The sequence below is a fragment of the Populus euphratica genome, unplaced genomic scaffold, assembly GCF_000495115.2.
Source record: "Populus euphratica unplaced genomic scaffold, PopEup_1.0 scaffold202.1, whole genome shotgun sequence".
Classification (NCBI taxonomy): domain Eukaryota; kingdom Viridiplantae; phylum Streptophyta; class Magnoliopsida; order Malpighiales; family Salicaceae; genus Populus; species Populus euphratica.
Window position 1 is genome coordinate 178,322 of NW_011499975.1, and position 21,805 is coordinate 200,126.

At 30.5% G+C, this 21,805-nt stretch overlaps 2 protein-coding genes across 9 annotated transcripts; both read left to right on the top strand.

The window, feature by feature from the left end:
* The first annotated feature begins 4,840 nt into the window (after positions 1 to 4,840).
* On the top strand, positions 4,841 to 9,956 carry LOC105139475 (tubby-like F-box protein 8). 2 transcript variants are annotated; one of them, XM_011045913.1, is made up of 6 exons: positions 4,841 to 5,033; positions 6,264 to 6,726; positions 6,921 to 7,008; positions 7,622 to 7,754; positions 8,714 to 9,311; positions 9,813 to 9,956. In XM_011045913.1, exons 2-6 carry the CDS (start codon positions 6,379 to 6,381, stop codon positions 9,939 to 9,941), a joined length of 1,296 nt encoding a protein of 431 aa, XP_011044215.1. In that variant the 5' UTR covers positions 4,841 to 5,033; positions 6,264 to 6,378; the 3' UTR covers positions 9,942 to 9,956. The 2 variants fall into 2 exon arrangements, with proteins under 2 accessions (XP_011044215.1, XP_011044216.1); XM_011045914.1 differs by lacking the exon at positions 9,813 to 9,956 and having other exon boundaries at positions 4,842 to 5,033; positions 8,714 to 9,733.
* A 5,100-nt stretch (positions 9,957 to 15,056) lies between these two features.
* Positions 15,057 to 20,275, top strand: LOC105139477 (tubby-like F-box protein 8). Of its 7 annotated transcripts, none has more exons than XM_011045922.1 (6): positions 15,057 to 15,281; positions 15,641 to 15,734; positions 16,516 to 16,919; positions 17,124 to 17,211; positions 18,186 to 18,318; positions 19,246 to 20,275. In XM_011045922.1, the coding sequence occupies exons 3-6, from the start codon at positions 16,788 to 16,790 to the stop codon at positions 19,949 to 19,951; spliced, it is 1,059 nt and encodes a 352-aa protein (XP_011044224.1). In that variant the 5' UTR covers positions 15,057 to 15,281; positions 15,641 to 15,734; positions 16,516 to 16,787; the 3' UTR covers positions 19,952 to 20,275. The 7 variants fall into 7 exon arrangements, with proteins under 7 accessions (XP_011044224.1, XP_011044219.1, XP_011044221.1 ...); XM_011045917.1 differs by having other exon boundaries at positions 15,058 to 15,281; positions 16,554 to 16,914; XM_011045919.1 differs by having other exon boundaries at positions 15,058 to 15,281; positions 16,562 to 16,914.
* Positions 20,276 to 21,805: the final 1,530 nt, after the last annotated feature.

A 21,805-nucleotide genomic window follows, 5' to 3' on the forward strand; every position in this document is an offset into this window, starting at 1 on the left:
TTACAATTCTATTATATATGAAATACACCCGACAAGAACTATAGTTTTTATAATTTTTTTAGTGTATAATAAAATTAGATAAAATATTATCAGGTACAAAATTCACTATAAACTAGTTTTAAAAAATGTTAAAAAAAATAACACATTAAAAAAATAAAATTAACACACTTTAAAACAAAAAAAAAGTTCATGCAGTGCAAGAGAATTGTACTGTTCACTATTTAAGTGAACAGTGCAATTCTCTTGCGCTGTTCACATGATGAACAATGTATAACTATATACTGTTCATGTTAATTGCACCGTTTATTAAACAGTGCAATTACATGAACAGTGCAAGGAAAGCAAGGAATCCTTTCTTTTCTTTAACTATGTTTCCAACACGGAAAAAAAAAGGATCCATAAACAATATATTATCTTTTTCTTAACCAAAAGGCTGCAAACTGCGTAAACAAACGAATCCTTTACATAAACTTATCATGGTATAAAAAAGATTCTATTATCGAGTTGATGATTTTGTGATTGTTTATTTTTTAATAATATAGTTAAATAAATAATAGTTTCAAATAAAAAAAAGTTATTAATCCTAATAAAGTTCATGACCCAACTCGTGATTTTAACGTGTTGACCTGAATTATCTAATTTATAAGTTTAACGAGTTCACCCATCAAATTCAATATGTTTTTTGTTTTTGTTTTTTATCCTTTAATTTTTTTAATTGAATTTTTTTATTATAGTATTGGATTGATTGATAAATAGATTGGATGATTTATGTATTACAAGGTTATCAAAATCTTAGATAAATATTATTTTTAGGGTTAGTGCATGATCTTACAAACATCTATTATTTTCTCATACAGTTAAATAAATTTTTTTATAAAAATAATAAAGTTATTAAATCTAGTAAAGTTCATGACTTAGATCACGGGATGATTTAGAATTGATTGAATGTGGCTTTGTCTCCATATCTTTTTTTAAAGTTTGTTGTCTTGAAGTTTTTACCTATAATTAAAGTTGTTTTTAAACTTGTGAAATAAATTGATTCATGTTGGATTAATTCCTATGTAATTTAATTAGAAACTCGAGAAGTGAGATGTTTCAAAATTTTCAAATTGGTGAAATTAACAAAAAATTGTGTAGACAAATCACACAATTTCTTCCTCTCTTTTGGCTGCACACTCTAGGCTAAAAGAGAGAGAAATTAGAGCATTTATAGTCTAGGTTTTATTTATTTATACATTGACTCTCATTACTTTTTATTTTTATTTTTGTCACTTAAATTCTCTTTTTACTTAATTACACCACAACATCATACCTTTTATTCAATTATGTCCATTTACAATACTTAAAATCTTTTTATTCAATCTATTTGATATTTTATTTTTTCTGATTATAATTTATTGGGTTTTCACATTAATACTCATTCTTTTAGTATCTATTTTTCTTTGGAATCTTTTTTTGTGATTTTTTTTTCAATTTCACCCTATGATTTATTAAAATTTAGGCTTTGTGATTTTTTCAAGTTTGGTGCTTGTAATCAAAATGCCCGATTCACGAGTTTTATAGATAACACAGGATCACTTCATTTTGTTTGAACTTTTTTTAATCTCATTACTTGATATTTATTTTTTTCAAAAAAATTAGGATTCATGGTTTTCTTTTTTTTTTTCTTTTCGTAAGATTATATCGATCTTATGACTTGATCTATGTGTTTGGTGGGTTAACTTGGGTGAGCTTAAACCTTTTTTTTTTTTGCTTTTAATTACTAGTTTTTATCCTTTTGTGTGATTAACTTTTTAAAAATTTCTTTATTTATTATTTGGTTTATTGATAATTGGTCTTCATGGTTTTTTTTTATATTTGGTACTTCTAATTAAATGGCTTAGGACAAGGGTTGACATTTAAAATTGATTTTTTTTTTTTGCATATCATGATTCAATATTTTTTTTTAAAAATAGGTTTAATGATATTCTTTATTTTTCTTTTTGTTAGGCTATCTTGATTTCATAATCTGACTCGTGGATTTAACGGGCTAAAGCTTTTTTTGTCTTATAATTACCTTTTATGTTTGGTTTTTTATTTTTATTTTTTTTAATATTTAATTAGTTGAAGATTGAGCTTCCAAGTTTTTTCAAATTCGTTGCTTCTGGTCAATTGACTCAGGTCAAAGGCTTGATGGGTTAATATGAGTTTGTATCATTTTTCTTAGCTTATTTTTTTTATATTTTCATCATTCGACATTAGTTTTTCTCATTCAACTTTTGGTTTTTTTTTTTTAAAAAATGCAATTATATTGCCTAAATATCATTTTTATGTTTAATTTTTTTATTTGATCTGCAGCAAAATAGGGGTCACATAACCAATAACAAAAGCTAAAAGATGCGGGGGAAAATTGTCCCCCCACATCTATAAACCCTCTGAATTACAATAGTAATCTACAATATTTATCTATCTATTTATTTTTTCTTGATCCTTTTTATTTCTTTGGTTATTGAGTTTTTTTTATCGAGTCCTTATATTATATGCTTATTGGAATTTAGAGTTGATAATTTATTTTTTCTATAGTTATAGTGGTATTAGAAAAATATTTTAATATTAGGATGATATTGAAAAAATACCCTAGCATCATGGTATAATCTATTTTTTTAAAGAGAAATAGTTAGATAAAAAATGGTATTTTTTAAAAAACTAAGTTATCAAGTTTTATGGAGTCAATGACTTGATTTGTTAGATTGGTGGAGTAACCCCGGTTACTCTGATTCACGGGTTTGATAGAGTACCCTTTGTTTTTTCTTTTAATTAAACTCAATTTTATGATCATTTATTTTTTATTATATAGTTTTTAAAAAATACTTTCAGAAAAAACCATGTTATTAAATTTTAGAAAGTTTACAAATCTGTTCATAGGTTTGATAAATTTAATTTTTATTTTTCTATTTTATTTTTTGATATTGGGTTGAATAATAATTTTCTATTTTATTTTTTGATACTGGGTTGAATAATAATTGAATTTTATAATTTGTTTTGTTTCATTTTGTGTGTGTTGGTATTGAGATAGCTGTTGTGGTTATGATTTGAAAAAAAAAAATTTATAAAAAATACTTTTAGTTGAGGTTGGTTTGAAAAAATAGATATTTGGTTAAAATTGTGGTTAAAAAAAAAGTAGTTTAATGTGTTTAGTTAAGAATGCTTTTAAAATTGAGGTTATAAAATAATTTTAAAAAATATATATTAATATTGATGATTTTTAATTTAAATATTATGGATTTAACTATTGTTATTGCATCATGAAATAAATTATACTTTGTATAAAATATTTTTTATTATTCCATGAAACCATCTACAATTCCATTACGTACGAAATACATCCGACAAGAACTACAGTTTTCATAATTTTTTTAAAGTGTGATAAAATTAGATAAAATATTATGAAGTATAAAATTCACTATAAACTAGTTTTTTTAAAAAAATGTTAAAAAAATTAACACACTGAAAAAAGCAGAAGAAGAAATTCACGTAGTGCATGAGAAATGCATTGTTCATTATTTAATGAACAATACAATTAACATGAACAGTACAAGAAAAGCAAGGAAGAAGAGTAAAGAATCCTTTCTTTTCTTTAACTGTGTTTCCAACGCAAAAATAAGTGGGACCCATAAATAATATATTATGTTTTTCCTTAACCAAACAGCTGCAAACTGCGTTTTAATTAAAACATAGTCGCAAACAAACAAACCCTTTATATGGGCTTATCTAAAAAAAGTTCTATTATTGAGTTGATGGATAATTTTATGATCGCTTATTTTTAATTATATAGTTAAATAAATAATAGTTTTAAATAAAAGAAAGTTATTAATTCCAATATAGTTCATGACCCAACTCGTGATTTTGAAGTGTTGAGCTAGATTATCCAATTCATAGATTTGATGAGTTCACTCATAAAATTCAATATGTTTTTTGTTTTTTTATCTTTTAATTTTTTTAATTGAATTTTTTTATTATAGTATTGGATTGGTTGATAAATAGATTGAATGATTTATGTTTTACAAGGTTATCAAAATCTTAGATAAACATTATTTTTATAGTTAGAACATAATTTTACAAATATTTATTTTATTATATAATTAAATAGATTTTTTTTATAAAAATAATAAAGTTATTAAATCTAGTAAAATTCATTACTTAAATCGCGGGGTGACCTAAAATCAGTTGAATGTGTCTTTGTTTCTGTACTTTTTTTTTAAAGTTCGTTGTCTTAAGGTTTTTACTTATAATTAAAGTTATTTTTATACTCATGAAATATACCCAATTTAGTAACATTTCTTTTAAATTTTAAATTTTTTGATTTGAAATACGGTACAGTAAATCAATATGAATCCAAGAGAAAGAAAATGCAGTCATTAAAGTTACTAACAGCAAAGGTAAATTTCATGACAACAACAAAACAAAAGGGAGGAGGAGTAGATAAATTTCTCACCAATTTCTTCCCTTCATCTTTATTCTCTAAACTAATAATTTTTTAGTTATTCAACTTTTTTTTAAAAACATCGTGCCTCCTGAGAGAGGGCTGGACAAAGTAAGTGAGATCCACGTTTTAGCTTCATAGATCATACCAAAAAATTAATTTCTAAATATATGTACAGAAAATAATAACACCATCCAAATTCACTAACATCATCTCATCAACACATGAATCTAACCAACGCTTTGAAACAAGTAGAGGGACGAAGGTACGCGTTAATGGTCGAAAATTAAGTTCAACTGTTTCGAGGACCAAAACATAATTTGACAAAAGAAAGAAAGGCACCGCATTATTAAACAAATAAAAAAAAAATAGTTAAACTAATTACAAGTGCTCCTCTGCATTCAAAAAAAGGGACATCTTAAAGAGGAAGCTAACTCCCTATTCCGTGCTTGTTCTTATGAACTTGATTTAATCAAATTTCAAGTCCGCCTGTTCCTGCTGCTGGAGCCGTCTCTAGAGAGAGAAACAAGAGAGAGAAAACAGATAGAGGGAGAGCGATGGTGTTGTAAAGGTAAGGATCTGTCACAGTAGAGGAAGAGTGGTGAGCTATTATGCTCTACAGCTTGTACTTCTACTTCTCTGTCTTTGCTACTCTCTCATTTTGGTTTCTTTTTCAAGATCTGTATCTTAGATTCGGAGATTTTTCTGTTTGTTGCTCCAGAAAGTTACCAAGAAAAAGTCCATATTTCGAGTCTTTGACAAGAAATAAGGACCCGATTTCTTCTTTCTATTTTTATAATTGGTGAAAGATTTTATTTCTCTGACCTGGGATAATAAAGTTGGTTTTTTTTATCGTGATTTTTGAACTTTTTTAGCTATTTCTTTTCATGTTTTGTTAAACATTTGGACTTTTTTTTATATAATGTAAACATTTGTAAATTTGGTGAACGGGTGAGGATAAAGTGTTGTTTCTGCTGCAGAGTTGTATGAAATAGTTCTGATCTTTGCTGATCGGTGAAGATTAGAAGTGGAAGAATGGATATTTGATCAGTTTTTGTGGTATAAAAGTTTGTTTCTTTTTTTACTCGAACCTGAAATGCCTAGTTGAGAGTTCAGACATGTTAGAATTCTAGTCCGATGATATTCATTTCTTATTTTCACAAAAAAAATTAAGACAACAAGGAAGAAGCTCGGTACTAGCAGAAGTTACGGCACCATCCCTCTTCGTGTTGCTGACTACGTCACTTGATAAACTCTAGTGATTATTTCTTAAAGATTTTTTTTTTCAGCAGATAAGCTTTAGAAGCTCAGGGTTGAGGGTTGGTTCTTGTTGTAAATATACTTTGGAAGAACTCATCCAAAATGTTCTGGTGGTTCTGCTATCTATGAACCCTAACTTAAAGTCTTTTTTTCTTAAAAAAAAAATAAATTACGGCGGTGGGGATATGGTTCGCACTTTTTTTTATTAGATTCTTTATTTGAATAAGTTCTCATGATTCATGAAGTTAGAATTTGAATTAAGTGGCAAATGGGTTTGCTTCTTTTTTTTGAGATTCTTAATTTGAACCAGAGTGTACTATTTAGGAAGATAGATTTGAACTGATTGCAATTTGGATTTTAAGGGTTAGTTTAAAACATAACTGACAGTTTATGTGCTTTTGTTCCATGTAGTCTTTTCTTTAAAGGAATCTTCTTAACTTGCTTGGTGCTTTTCCCTTGTCTGTCATCTATCTCTATTCTTTTTTTATAGTAAGCATTTTAGCTATAGCTGGAATTTAAATCATTTTTTGTTGATTTGCAGTTGTGCACTCGTGTTCTGGTTTGTGATCATCCATACACTTGACTGTAAATATAATTCATGCGATCACATTGAATTGAAGCGTGTATTAACTTATTCTGCAAGTGTATTAGAGGAAATGTCATTCCGTAGTATAGTCCGTGACATGAGGGATGGGTTTGGGAGCTTGTCGAGGCGGAGCTTCGAGGTCAGGCTGCCAGGTCATCACAGAGGAAAATCTCATAGCTCAGTTTGTGAGCTGCAAGACCAGCCAGTGGTCATCCAGAATAGTCGCTGGGCTGGTCTTCCTCCTGAGTTATTGCGGGATGTGATCAAGAGGTTGGAGGCTAGTGAGAGCACATGGCCTGCCCGCAAGCATGTTGTTGCTTGTGCTGCTGTCTGCAGGGCTTGGAGAGAAATGTGCAAAGAAATTGTCAGAAATCCAGAGTTCTCTGGCAAGATCACTTTCCCAGTTTCCCTAAAGCAGGTAAGATCTTTGCGTTTTTATTCTTGCCTGTGTAATATCAATATTTAAAGAAATTTTTATAATGTTCAGTGCATTTAACTGGCTTTCATATCTGCAAGATGTTTACCCGAGCATAAACAAATGGATCTAAATAAAGGATTTTGTGTGTTTCAAAATGATAATCGATAAAAATCTTTTTTTCTATCCATTTACAGCCAGGGCCCAGGGATGGAACTATCCAGTGCTTCATAAAGAGGGACAAATCAAACTTAACTTACCATCTTTTCCTTTGCCTTAGCCCTGGTGAGCTTATCTCTGCTTTATTTTGTAAATCATGATCTTATGCTGATGTAACTGGATAATTTGCTCTTGCTAAACCTTTTACAACAATGCATAGCCCCACTGCTTATTCTTCCTAACAGAACAAATATGATATTTCATGCCATTTGTCAAACTGACCAGCTAGAAGCAAAGTTCTGATTTTTAGTGGTTCATCTTCTCTGTTGTGAAGAAACCAGCATGGTTGATGCAAGTTGTATCAGTATTCCAAATTTCTTGTTGATGTGCTCTTGATGTCCTCTCTCTGACTTGCTTACACACTTGTGTGTGTGCACGCACGGACACTCATGTATATATCCAAGCACATTGTAAATCGTGGTTAATTGAATCTCTTATGTGAAGTAGTGGTGTTTTGTATTGTCAGCTGACTTTCCTCACTATTAAATGTGTCCTCATGAGCTTTCTTGAATCCAATGCCTGGTCCAGTTATTTTTGTATTCAATCCAAGTTATCTGCTCCTAAATATGATAAAAATCCCTGTAATATTCTATTTAGCTGCTGAAGCTGTTTGACACAGTTTTCCTAATTTGCTATCTTCTATACGAATATTCTGTTGATTAATGGCATGCCCATGCAGCTTTGCTTGTTGAAAACGGGAAATTTCTTCTGTCTGCAAAACGTACTCGGAGAACTACATGCACGGAGTATGTTATCTCCATGGATGCAGATAACATATCAAGATCAAGCAGCACTTATATTGGAAAACTGAGGTAAGAGTTAATTTCAAGGCCAATATTTGCTGACTTGCTGAAGTCCTAAGCTTGACCAGCTGTTGTCTGCACTGTCTTGCCTGAAAACAGGGTAATTCCCTTTTCGGACGTGAAGATTGAATATAGTTATAGTTAAAATTTTCTATGGATCCCAACTCCCCAGCACCCTTCATTCCTGTATAGCAATCCCTTAAAGAGCCGATATAGTATAACATTAACAACCACCCTCTATTATCTACCAGACAAGGTGTACTTGTTGCCAAGCCATATAATCCATGTTTTTTTTTTAATCTGAACTTTATTTTCCCTATTATTTGTATTATAAATATATTACATTTGTGTAGAAGTTGGTCTTTGGCACCAAATACTAGCTGTGTAGAAGTAATATTTACATGCTTTTAGTTCAAGAGTAAAATTAGCATCATTCTGTTCATGTTGAAGTTCCTTAAACTAGGTTACAAATCAGGTATAGAGTTTTTATTTAGTGTGGTTAGAGTTTCTCTATGGGAAGGGATGATAGTTGTTCTCTCTTCTGATGTGCCAGGAGGATGTAACTGCTAAGGATGGTTTTTCGTGTATCATAATACTAATGTAACTTTACTTGATGATTTTAAAGATTGGACTTATGAATGCTAATGTAACTTTACTTGTTGATGATTTTAAAGATTGGACTTATGAATTTGAACCATGCCTGGGAGGCCATGGTAGTTTGTTTCCTGTGGTTGATGTTAATTGCTTCACGTGAATCATATGCAAGGACTTTTTAAGCATTTAAGGTGGTTTTTTTAAGGCTTCCATTCTATGGATATCTTTATAGCAAGTTCTGCAATGACTTTGCACAATTGGAACATTGTGAACACATGATTGCAGATATCAAATGAACTTGGATTAGATTGTTGGTTCTGTAAATTGTTGTTGCATCAGATGTTGTGTTGAGATGCTCATTGTTATTGTTTCAGGTCAAATTTTCTGGGTACAAAGTTCATAATTTATGACACACAGCCGCCATACAACAATGCTCAGCTTGCACCACCTGGTCGAAGCCGCAGGTTCTACTCAAAGAAAGTTTCTCCAAAGGTCCCTACAGGCAGCTATAACATTGCTCAGGTTACATATGAGTTGAATGTGCTTGGCACCAGGGGTCCACGAAGGATGCACTGCACCATGCACTCTATCCCTGCATCATCCCTTGAGCCAGGTGGGTCTGTCCCAGGCCAGGCTGAGCTCCACCAACGCTCCCTTGAAGACTCGTTTAGGAGCATTTCCTTCTCAAAATCAATTGACCATTCAACCGAGTTTAGCAGTTCCCGGTTCTCTGACATTGTTGGGCCTCGAGAAGATGAAGAGGGAAAGGAGAGGCCACTTATTCTTCGGAACAAGGCACCAAGATGGCATGAGCAGTTGCAGTGCTGGTGCCTCAATTTCCGTGGGAGAGTGACAGTAGCATCTGTCAAGAATTTCCAGCTTATTGCTGCAACGCAACCTGCTGCTGGTGCACCGACTCCATCACAGCCTGTTCAGTCTGATCATGACAAGATCATTCTTCAGTTTGGTAAGGTCAGTAAGGATATGTTCACCATGGATTACCGGTATCCTTTGTCTGCGTTCCAGGCTTTCGCCATCTGTTTGAGCAGCTTTGACACTAAATTGGCTTGTGAATAAAGAAAAAAAGAGATTGGTATCGACTATAGAAACATTTAATTGGCAAGGTATTTCTTTTAGGGCTCTCTAGGATGGGGTGGTCGTAGCTGTATGCAGTCACTGTACAAGTCATAGTGGACTGTAAATTGCAAAAAACCACATCCTCATTGGAGGGGTCTTTCCTTTGTCACCCTTTCCTCATGTTTCAGTTGGATTAGTTTGCTTCGAATGATTCCATCATGTTTTTATATATTGTTAAACTTCGTTCTTGTAATATTACAAAACCATGTTTAGACATGTCTAATCATCAAGCAATTCTGACTGCCAAGGACCTGTAACCTGGGATGATCCGAAAGGGGATCTTGGTTTCTCTAATCTTACACGCTAGCATTTTTAATTGAATTAATTAATTCCCAGGAATTAAAGTTCTTCAACGGTTGGCACCTGACACAGCGACTGTGTTCTCCTCCTTGCCCAGTGAAACGAGCGGTCAGGCTAATATGGCATGGCGTGGAACCAGATGGCGACATAGCGTACAGGCTCTGACCAGCAGCTGCTTTTCTAAGGCCTGGCTACACAACGTACTGCTAAAGGCTGCTAAATGATGGATTTGGTACTGGCCTGTCTTTCCTTGCCGAATCATAAGTCGATGGTTTTTGGGTACACGAACGAATTTTTTATTGAAAGTCATACGTGCCGGGTTCCCTTGTTTTTTGGGTGGATAACTATCATAGTTAAAAAAATAATTAAAAAATAGCATAGTTAATGGATTGTGTTGACTGTAGCAAAGTTCAATTTTATAGATTGCGTTGTTCTTGGTATTGATGTTCAAAATTTACAAATAAAATTAGACAACAAAAAATATGTTTAGTTTATAAATATATAATATATCAACTTGTAATTATAACAAAAAGATTGTCAAGCTTACTAAACAAATATATAAACTAGTATAAGTGATTGAGTTATAATTCTAGCATGCACAGGTTTTATTATTCCTTGGTGTAAAAAGATTGAATGTTCCTGCATGTTAAAAAACATTCTTCTAATATTTTACAATCACTTATTAATAAACAAATAAATATAAATATGAAAAACTTAAATGAACAAACTATTCAATCACGAAGAAAAAATCATTTGAAAAAAACACTTTAAAAAATAAAAATTCTTTAGGGAAACTAAACCTAAAATAGATAATTTTTATTAGTCTAAAAGATTATAAAAAAGAGTATTTATAACTACAAATTCTTTGTATCTAGATTATCTTACTTGTTAATACAAACACTATATTTTGTTTTTTACCGCAGTAACTTATTAGAATACTTGATAATTTTTAAATTATTGTCATCCTAACTGTAATAGCTAGTTGCTAACAGTTAACACATGAACTCATCTTAGAAGTTTGTAAAATTTTTAACTCTTTAGTGAATAATTCTCATTTAAAAATTTCTTCACACTCCACTTATGTGTTAAAAGTACATGCTATGAAACTTTGTATAACCTCTTAACTAGTTGAACACTCTAACTCTGCTAAAAGTGTTACTTTGCTCCTTTTATTTTTTATGGTCTTTTTTTATATACATATCTATATGATAAGGATAAAAACATTATCTTCAGATTTTCTAGTCTGTTATATTATTAACAAACTGCTATTTGTGATTCATAAAAATACTTTTTTGATAATTATCTTTGAATAAATTGTATTTATTTTATTTTGATAAAACTTGTTTGAACTTTTAATTTATCCAAACAAACTAGATTATTATAGAAATAATCACTCTATATATCATAAGATAAACTAAACTAATTCTTTAATTAATTTGGATATACTATCAATCTTAAATAAATTCATCTTTAACAACACAAATAATCTTTCACTAATCAAAACCAAATATTTCTCCCCTTTAGCTGATTTATGACAAAACATAATAAGGATAAATTAACATGCATGTAGTTCAAATAGTTTAATCATAAATAGATATTTCATTAAAATATACTTGCAAGTAAAATTAAAACAATATTATAACAATATTATGTAGCATGAAAACAATTAATAATATTTCTACAATAGTAGCTTAATAGTTTCTAACATGTTTTATGTAAACAATTCATAACATTATTAAAGAATATTTTATATAGTATGTTGCATTCTAACAATTCAAAATATGTTCAAAAAACTATTATGCATAAGATATTGTTATACAACTATATATGTGAAATATTCAACATGGAGGTTCATAAGCTAAAAGAAATATCCTAATTATTACAAACTAGGATATTCAATATTTAATATACCTCTATAAGCTAAACGAAATATCCTAATTATTGCAAATTAGGATATTCAATATTTAATATTGTATACATCTTTGCTTTCTTTTATAATTGATATGCTGAAATCTTTTAAGCAGTGTTCTTAGAATTTTCTTTATAATTTGCCAATCTTCTAACTTTTCTCATAGATTAAACCTAGAATTTAGAATATCATTAAGTTTTGCATAAAACTCATTTAAAGATTCATCTTCCAACATTCTTATCTTCTCAAATCTTGAGATTAACATTTGTAATTTGTAATTTTTCATTGTCTTGGTTTCCTCATAATAAGTAACTTTAAAAATATCTTAAGCTTCTTTGTTTGTCTCACACATGAAGATTCTTTTAAGTTCATCAAGAGATCTGCTATGAAAATATCACCCCAAGTCTTTGTTATTCCAATTACAACAAATGAATTCATCTCTACTTCAATCTTTAAAAAGATTTCCATGCATGGTCCAACCACGCTCAACTATGTGCCAAACTTTCTTGACTAGTGAATTGAGGAAAGTTTTAGTCCTCACATTTCAGTAAATATAGTTCTCACTGTTGAATTATGATATCAAAGTCAATGTTGACATGTTTCACAAGGAAAATAAAACTCGCTCTAAAATGAGTAAACCTGCTCTAATACCACTTGAATATTATGTTTCTATTCCCTATATATTTAAAAGCAATATGCTAACACTTTGAAACCACTTATCAATAACCAAATAAATATAAGTATGAAAAAACCTAAATGAATAAGTCATTTCATTATAAAGGGAAAACTTTTTGAAGAACTTCTCTATAAGATAAAAAAACCTTTTAGGGTAGCCAAATCAAGGGTAGACAACTCTCATTAGTTTAGAAGATTATAAGAGGAATATTTATGACAATAATAGTGTTTGAGAATGTGGTAGCAGTTGTTTTTTAAAATATTTTTTCTCTCGAAAATGCATGAAAATAATATTTTTTTTATTTTTAAAAAACTATTTTTGATATCAGCACATCAAAATATCCAAAAAACATCAAAAAATTAATTTCAAACAAAAAAAATTTTTTAAAAAATAATGAAACACGGTTCCAACCATAAAAACAAATAGCCTTACAAATCCTTTGAAACTTCACTACCTTATTTATTAAGAGAAACACTTTGGTTTGTCTTCTACCATAACAGTTTGCCATAATACTTGAAGATCTTCAAATTGTTGTCATCCCAACTGGAATATCTAATTATTAATAGTTAAAACATGAACTTCCCTTAAAAGTATATAGGCTCTCTAACTCTTTAGCGAACAATTCTCATAAAAAACTTTCTTCACGCTCCACTCATGTGTCAAGAGTATATACTACGAAACTCTATGTAACTCTTTAGTATTTAGACACTCTTGCTCTATTGCAAGTGTTGCACTCTCTTCTGTGTTTCTCTCATTTTTGAATGTCCTTCTTTATATACATATCGATATGATAAAAATAAAGACATTACTTTCATGATTCCTAGTTTATTATGCTATTAACATACTGTTATTTATGGTTTACAAAAACATATTCCTAACAGTTATCTTCACATAACTTGTATTTTTTTTTAATAAAACCTATATGAACTTTTTATTTATCCAAACAAACTAGATAAAAATAATCACGTTATATCCCATAAGATATATTACATCAATTCTTTAATTAATTTGAATAAACTATCAATCTTAAATAAATTTATTTTTAACAACACAAATTATCTTTCACTAATGAAAACCAAATATTTCCACATTTACAATATTGTTTGGCTAATTTATGACAAAATATAATAAGGATGGAATATCATGCAAATAGTTCAATAATAAACAAATACTTCATGAAAATATACTTGTAAGAACAATTAAAATAGTGTTATTTAGCATGAAGATATTTAACAATATTTATGCAACAACAACCTAACAATTCCTAAAATGTTTCATGCAAACAATTCATAATATTTTTAAAGAATACTTTATACTATATGTTATCTTAATAGTTCATAATATGTTCAAATTATGTATTTAAGATATTGTTTCTTTACCTATCATTTAATATGACATTTACTTTCAGATATGATCTTAGCATTTTTCTTTTAATGTTAACAGCCATCTCGTTAATTATTAGATATAAACTAGCTATGCTGGTTTAATTGTAATGGATATCCTATGAAAAAGAAGTTCATGTCTTTATAGTTATTACTAATATATTTTTTTTCAAATTGTCGTCACTTTCTATTCAATGAACTATTCTTTTTATTAAATTTTTTTTTTTTTTGTCAAAACACCAAAAACATTAAAATATTTTTTTTTTGTAAAAACACCAAAAACATTTATGAATCAGAAAAGAAGTTTCCGGCAAAAAAAATGTATTTGTACTGTATTATTTTATTCATTGTCTTTCTTACAAATACATTTGTGTTAAAATTATTAAAGTCTTATTTTTTATTAAATTTCTTCTTTATGGTTATGACAAGTTGTTATTTAAAAAACAACTTTTCTGGTAAAAAAATATAAAAGTGGGAACACATTAATATGATGAAGTGATTTTAATTAAAGAGATGCCTTTTTATCCTTATTTCAAATTGTTTAATTGTTTTTTTATATTTATTCTATTTGCTTTCAGTTTTTATTGAATAAACAATATAGCTTAGAAAGCTATATTTTTTCTTGTTAAAAAATATATTTATATAAAAAATAAAAATTATATTAGAAGATAATCTTGTTTCAATAGATATTGAATTATTACTCTTCTTAAAAAAAAAAAATTAAATGCCATGTACAGCCTTTAATATATAGCCCTTTAGGATATACACCATGTGAAAATTTATTATTTAAATATTAAATAAATAATAGGTCATTTTAATTAAAAAAAAACGTAATTAACACATAGCTCCAATTTCAATCACTAATAAACTTATAGTCTAATGATATTTAAGTTCTTGAATTCAAGGTGGACCAAAAAAATTGCAAGCCCAAGTTTCCATTGGGTTAACATGAACAAAAATCAGTTAATTCACCGAGCCAGTGGGCCTTATCTGCCTGAGATAGTGGATTGTAGCAACTGAGTGTTCAGGACCATAGTCATTAGCCCACTTTCCAACAGTGTGTAACCAGGTAGCCCATAGGCCCATATGGTAGCTAGATCAGCCCCGATACTTATCGGAAGAGACACATAACGCCGTTAGGAAGTCGGATAGCGGCAGTTGAATAAATGAAACGAAAAGTAATGGGCATCGTGGATCGAGGACCAAAATGATAATTTGTCTAAGGATAAGATAGGCAAGTTATCATACAGAGAAGAGACAGGTTCCACTTCAGTTCAATTTATTACAAGTCTACTTCTACTTCAAAGGTGGCATGCTATACTTATCTATAATATTAAATTAAATTTAAACCATCTCGTACTGTTCATAAAATAATAGTAAAATAAAGGGAAGCTAATTCTCTTACTTATGCCTCTATGCTAGCATTAATTTCGTAAATTGGATTTAATAAAAAAAGTCTGTCTGTGCCTGCCATCGTAGACTTTTCTAAAGAGAGAAATCGTGCGTTGAAGCCAAGGATCTGACTGTAGAGAAGAATGGTGAGCTATCATGCTTTATTTTTGTGCTTCCACCTTCCACCTTCCACTTCTCTGTTCCCTTTTTTCCTCTTTATATGTATGTATGCATATATATATTTCTTAGATTCGGTGATTCTCTGCTTGTTTCTCGAGATAATTACCGGAAAGATGTCTGAATTTTAAGTCTTTGATTCGAATTTCCGAGACACATTCGTCGTGTTATTTTTAGGTTGCGCAGGATTTCATTTTTCTGACCTGGGATAGTCAAACTTTTGTTTTTTGTTTGATTCCTTGAACTTCCAAAGCTTTTCCCTTTGTGGGCTGCTAAACATTTTGGATATTGGTGCTTTGGTGAGGATGAAGTGTTGTTTTTGTTGCAGAGTTTGTGTAGAAAGTTGTGATTTTTGTTCTTGATTTGATGATCGGTGATGTTTGAGAGTTGAAGGAGGGATATTTGATCAGTTTTGGGGAAAGGTTAGTTTTTTTTTTTTTGCTCTCTAGATTTTCTTCCGAACCTGAAATGTAATGGTACCCCCAAATCTTAACAAAATTTAGGGGCTAAAAAGTAAATTTGTTGATAAAAGTAGACAAGGCAGAACTCCACGGTGTAGTTTATGACGTTCGTTTGATGAACAGAAAAGCTCTAGCATCTTCATATAATATTATGTTTTTTAAGTTTTTAAGACTTGTTCTTAAATTTCTTCATGAGAGATGAACTTTTGAGTTTTTATCCAAAATGTGTGAGACCCATTCCAAGTCTTTTCTGTTTAGAGATATGGTTTGCTTGTTTATTTGGGTAAATTTATACAATACAGGAAGTTAGATTTGAGTTAAGTGACAAATGAGTTTGCTTCTTCTTTTCTCTTTTCCCTATTGCATAATTTGTAATTAAAAAACGGGTATAGTTCTATAAATATTTCCTTTTTGTTGAGAATCTTAATTTGAGCGAGAGTGTGCTAAAAGAAAGTTGGATTTGAATTGATTGCAACTTTGATTTAAAGATTAGTTTAAAACCCGCCAAAAGACGTTTCTGATAAAAAGTCTGGTGTTTTAGGTGCTTTGGGTCCATGTGACTCTTTTCTTTTATAGGAATCTTCTTTACTTGCTTTGTGCCTTTTCCCTTATCTCTCTTCTTTCTTGGTTTGTAAGCATAGTAGTTATAGCTGAAATTTAAAACTATTTTGTTTGATTCTGTTGTGTAGAATTCTTGTTTAGTAATCTTTCATCCGCTTAAGCGTAAAATTGCTTTATGCAGCATCCAGTTTCAAGTGTTCATTAACTTGGGGCTGCCAGTGTATTAGAGAAAATGTCATTCCGTAGTATAGTTCGTGACATGAGGGATGGATTTGGGAGCTTGTCGAGACGGAGTTTTGAGGTCAGGCTGCCAGGTCATTTCAGAGGGAAATCTCATGGCTCAGCATGTGAGTTGCTTGACCAGCCTGTGGTCATTCAGGATAGTCCTTGGGCTGGTCTTCCACCAGAATTACTGCGAGATGTGATCAAGAGATTGGAGGCAAGTGAGAGCACATGGCCTGGTCGCAAGCATGTTGTTTCTTGTGCTTCTGTGTGCAGGGCTTGGAGGGAAATGTGTATAGAAATTGTAAGAAGTCCAGAGTTCTCTGGGAAGATCACCTTCCCTGTTTCCCTGAAGCAGGTGAGGTTCGTACATACTTTGTCTTGCTTCTATAATATCTTTATACAAGGTCATTTTCATACTTGTATAAGGTTGTTGTCCTTTCAACCAAGTTCTGTCTATGCAAGGTTCTATCTGAGAATTAACATGTGGATGCACAAAGTTATTTTGTATGGGGTTTGCTATGACACAGAGTGATAATTGACAACTTTTTCGTTATCCATTTATAGCCAGGGCCCAGGGATGGAACCATCCAGTGTCTCATAAAGAGGGACAAATCAAAATTAACTTACCATCTTTTCCTTTGCCTTAGCCCTGGTGAGCTTTCCTCTTGACATTTTGGCATTTGATTGTCATGACTTTTATGTGACCTGTTTTGTAAATAGTGGTCTTATATTGATGTATGCAGGTAACTTACCAAGCCTAATCTCCTTCTCTCTATTTTCTTGTGTTCTTCATGGATGGAAGTAATGAATGTTTTTTACCTGCATGCATTTGATTGTGTCATGATGCTGTGGTTTCTACAGTGATGCATAGCTGCGCCACTTGCCCTTGTTATTGACATTTAATCATGTTTCTATAGTTGCATTAATGGTGCCTTCTTATTACTGTGCCACAACTAGAAGTTGCTTCTGTCAGTTATTTAACCAGCTAGACAATATATATTTTTTTTTTCTGATTAGTTGCAGTTCATTTTCTATGTTGCAAAGAGACCAGTTTGGTTGCTGCAAGTTGTTTTCATGATCCAGATGCCTGATTGATATGCATCTGATGTGTTCTCTCTCACACACACAATTGCAGCTTTTGTTTTCTTGAATGTTTATTTTAAAGTAGCATTACTCTATTTTATCTGTTTTGTTTTCTTTCTATCAAGTTTGTCCTACTGCCTGGAAAGACAGTTATTCAATGATTCACGTTTTTTTTAATTATTTTGTGCTAGTGACTTGCATTATGATTTTAGTTAAAAGGAAATTTCTTCTTTCCAAAAGTCAGTTGTGTAAATGGGTAGCAAATTCTTTTTAATGGCTATGCATACGAAGTTCTTCTGTAAAATATCTATCAAGCAAATTTTTGGAAACTTTCTACTGAATCTGCTGTTCTAAGGTATCCTCTTGATTTTCTTTGAATTGTTGCTCGAGTTCTATTTTATCAATCTGAGTTATTACTCCCCAAAGATAACAAAAATCACTATAATACTCTCATTCAGCAACTAAACTGTTTGATACAAAGTTTCCTCAATCTACTATAGTATTCTATATTAATATGCTGTTTATTAATTTAATGCTTTGCAGCTTTGCTTGTTGAAAATGGAAAATTTCTTCTTTCTGCAAAACGTTCTCGGAGAACTACTTGCACAGAATATGTAATTTCCATGGATGCAGACAACATATCAAAATCAAGCAGCACATATATTGGAAAACTAAGGTGAGAGTTCATTTTCTGTATGATATTTGATTAGCTGCTAATGCCCCAAATTTATGCTACAATTGTCATACTAGTCTTGCATTGGATTGTGGTAATTTCCTTTAGTTATGACTTGAAGACAATATATGTTTAATTAACATTCCATTTGGGTTCAAAACTGGCCTAATCCATGCATGGCAGTCCCCTTAAGAGCTAATATAATATAGCAACCTCCATTGTCTAGTAGACCAAGGTGTACTTATTACCTAGCTATATAGTCAATAATCTCATTGCATAGTTTTTCTGTAAACTTGAACTGTATATTTCTTTTTTGTTTTTATTAGGAATATATTCTTCTCTATTGTATAGGATTAAGTGTGTATGGGTGCCACATGCTAGCATGCATGTGTATGAGTATGCTACTATAGTTTAAATATCAGCTTAGCCATGTCATTTTTTTCTTTTGTGATACCTGAAGCTAGGCTGAAGATTTGGTTAAATTTTTCTTTTCTGTTTCTCCATGTGAGGGGGTGATAATTGTTTACTCTGCAGATGCATCAGAAATGTGACTATTGATTGTTTCATGCTTCATATAAATTTTACTTGATCAAGGATCTTAAAGATAAGAGTGAAGAATTGATGTAGACCTTTCTAGTGAGGTCAAGGTGTCCAATTGGTATGAACCATTTATTGCAAGGGTTTGTTAAGCGAGTGAGTTGGTGCTTTTAAGACTTCCTACCTTTAGGTATCATTATAAGAAGTTTTGCAATGGTATTTAATTTTAGGGCCGTGAGATTAGTCGAGCTGGCTTGAATATCTATGTTAATTAAAAAAATAAAATTCTGCAATGACTAACGCACAAAAGGAAACATTAAATGCACAAAGTTCAATGAATTGGTGTACTTATGTGTCAGAATTGTGTTGAAATGCTTATTGTTCTTGTTTCAGGTCAAATTTTCTGGGAACCAAATTTATAATTTATGACACGCAGCCCCCATATAATAATGCTCAGCTTTCTCCACCTGGTCGAAGCCGTAGGTTCTACTCAAAGAAAGTCTCTCCAAAGGTTCCTACAGGCAGCTATAACATTGCTCATGTTACATATGAGCTGAATGTGCTTGGCACCCGGGGCCCAAGAAGGATGCACTGCACCATGCACTCAATCCCTGTATCATCCCTTGAGCCTGGTGGTTCTGTCCCAGGCCAGCCTGAGCTCCTACCATGCTCCCTTGAAGACTCATTTCGGAGCATTTCCTTCTCGAAATCAGTTGAAAATTCAACTGAGTTTAGTAGTTCCCGGTTCTCCAACATTGTTGGGCCTCGAGAAGAAGATGAGGAGGCAAAGGAGAGACCACTGGTCCTCCGGAACAAGTCACCAAGATGGCATGAACAGTTGCAGTGCTGGTGCCTTAATTTCCGTGGGAGAGTGTCAGTTGCCTCTGTCAAGAACTTTCAGCTTGTTGCTGCCACGCAGCCTGCTGCTGGTGCACCAACACCTTCGCAGCCTGCTCAATCTGATCATGACAAGGTGATTCTTCAATTCGGTAAGGTTGGCAAAGATACGTTCACCATGGATTACCGGTATCCTTTGTCTGCATTCCAGGCTTTTGCTATCTGCTTGAGCAGCTTTGACACTAAATTGGCATGTGAATAGAAAAGAAAATGGCAAGAGATATAGAACATGTAGTTTCCTAGATGTTATCTTTCTATGGCTTTCTAGGATGGGGCGGTTGTGTGCAGTCAGTCACTGTACAACTTACAGTTGACTGGAAGGTGCAGAACATCTCCTCACATTTGACTGGTCTTTCCTTTCCCACTTTGCCCCCACTCTGTTTCCATTGGCTTAGTTTGTTTGAAGGATTCCATCGTACACTTTTGTGGTGTTGTTAAATCCGTTGCCTTTCATATGACAAGAATATGTTCGTACGTGTTCTCCATGAAGTAATTTGACCCCCAGCGGCATGTTTGTGGGATGAAACGATAATGTGTGTTACTTTGATGCTTTGACTTTGTTCATAAAGGATATTTATTATTTAATTTTTTTTATTAATGGATCTAATGAATATAAAAAAATAAATTTTTATTAATTTAATTTTTTATTAATAAATTTAATATTCTTGACATACAAATATTTTATAAATAAAATTATAAAATTGTTTTAATTATAAGATTTTGATTGTATTTAAGTTTTTTTTTTTCTAAATATTTTTGTTTGTTCTATTAAAATGAAGTTATTAAGATTTATATATGTTATGTTTATTTATATATATAGTTCGTATAACTTTAGGTATAAAAGATATTTTAAATTAATATGTAGGTGCTTGTTGAAAGGCTAGTATACTCAATTGACATGTATAAGGATTTTGTATAGAGATATTACATGTATATATAAAAAGATTATGTAAATGATTTTTAAATTTGAGATTATTAAGTTATCATAATTTATATATAGAATGTTATATTTTAATCTTATATAAAAATATTTGAGTAATCAAGAGATGATTCTTCACTGAAAGTGAATTAAAAAAAATATTTTATATGTTTTTAAATAGTATTGATTGTAAATTTTTTATATAATATGAAATTATATTTGAAAAAAATTTAAAATTTTATTCAAATGATTAATGATTATGGTATTGAGTACAAACATGATGAAATGATAATAATTGCACTATTTTTATATAATGTGAAATTATATTTGAAAAAAGTTTAAAATTTTATTCAAATGATTAATGTTTATGGTATTGAGTATAAACATGATGAAATGATAATAATTGCACTAGAAACTATTTACTAAAAGATTAAGTCAAATTATTTATGACTTTTCTAATATTTAAAGGATCATAACACTTTGTTAGATAATGTATTCAATTTTCAAATGTATATCAATCAATTGGTGAGTTGATAATAAATTAAATTATTTTATTTATTTAGAATTATAATTTATATTTAGGTCAACTTATTAGGAATCTAATGGATCATACATATTAAGAACTTTTGGTTAAAAATTAAACTGAAATAATTAATCAAATGTGACTTGTTTATGAATAAGTTTTAGAAATTAAAAACTAAAATGTAATTAATATAAGAAATTATAATTTTAGAACTAGAAAATTAATCAGAGACTTAAAAGAATAAATTTTTAAAAATTATTATGAAATAATATATATAATATTATTTAAGAAGCAAAATGATATTTTATTATTTATAGGGTTATCAACTTTCCACATAAATAAAATGGTATATCTTATATTTTGTATAAAAAAAAACTATATAAGTTATAAAGTATATAATAGAGAAACACTTGCAAGCATAAAAAATAAAGTTCACACTCAGAGATATAGAAGTTTTCTAATTTTTTTTTTATAATGTTTTTCAATTTTGGTTTATGTGTATTATAGTTAAAAGATGAGATGCACTCAGAGATATAGAAGTTTTCTAAAAAAATTTTTATGATGTTTTTCAATTTTGGTTTATGTGTATTATAGTTAAAATATGAGATGATTTT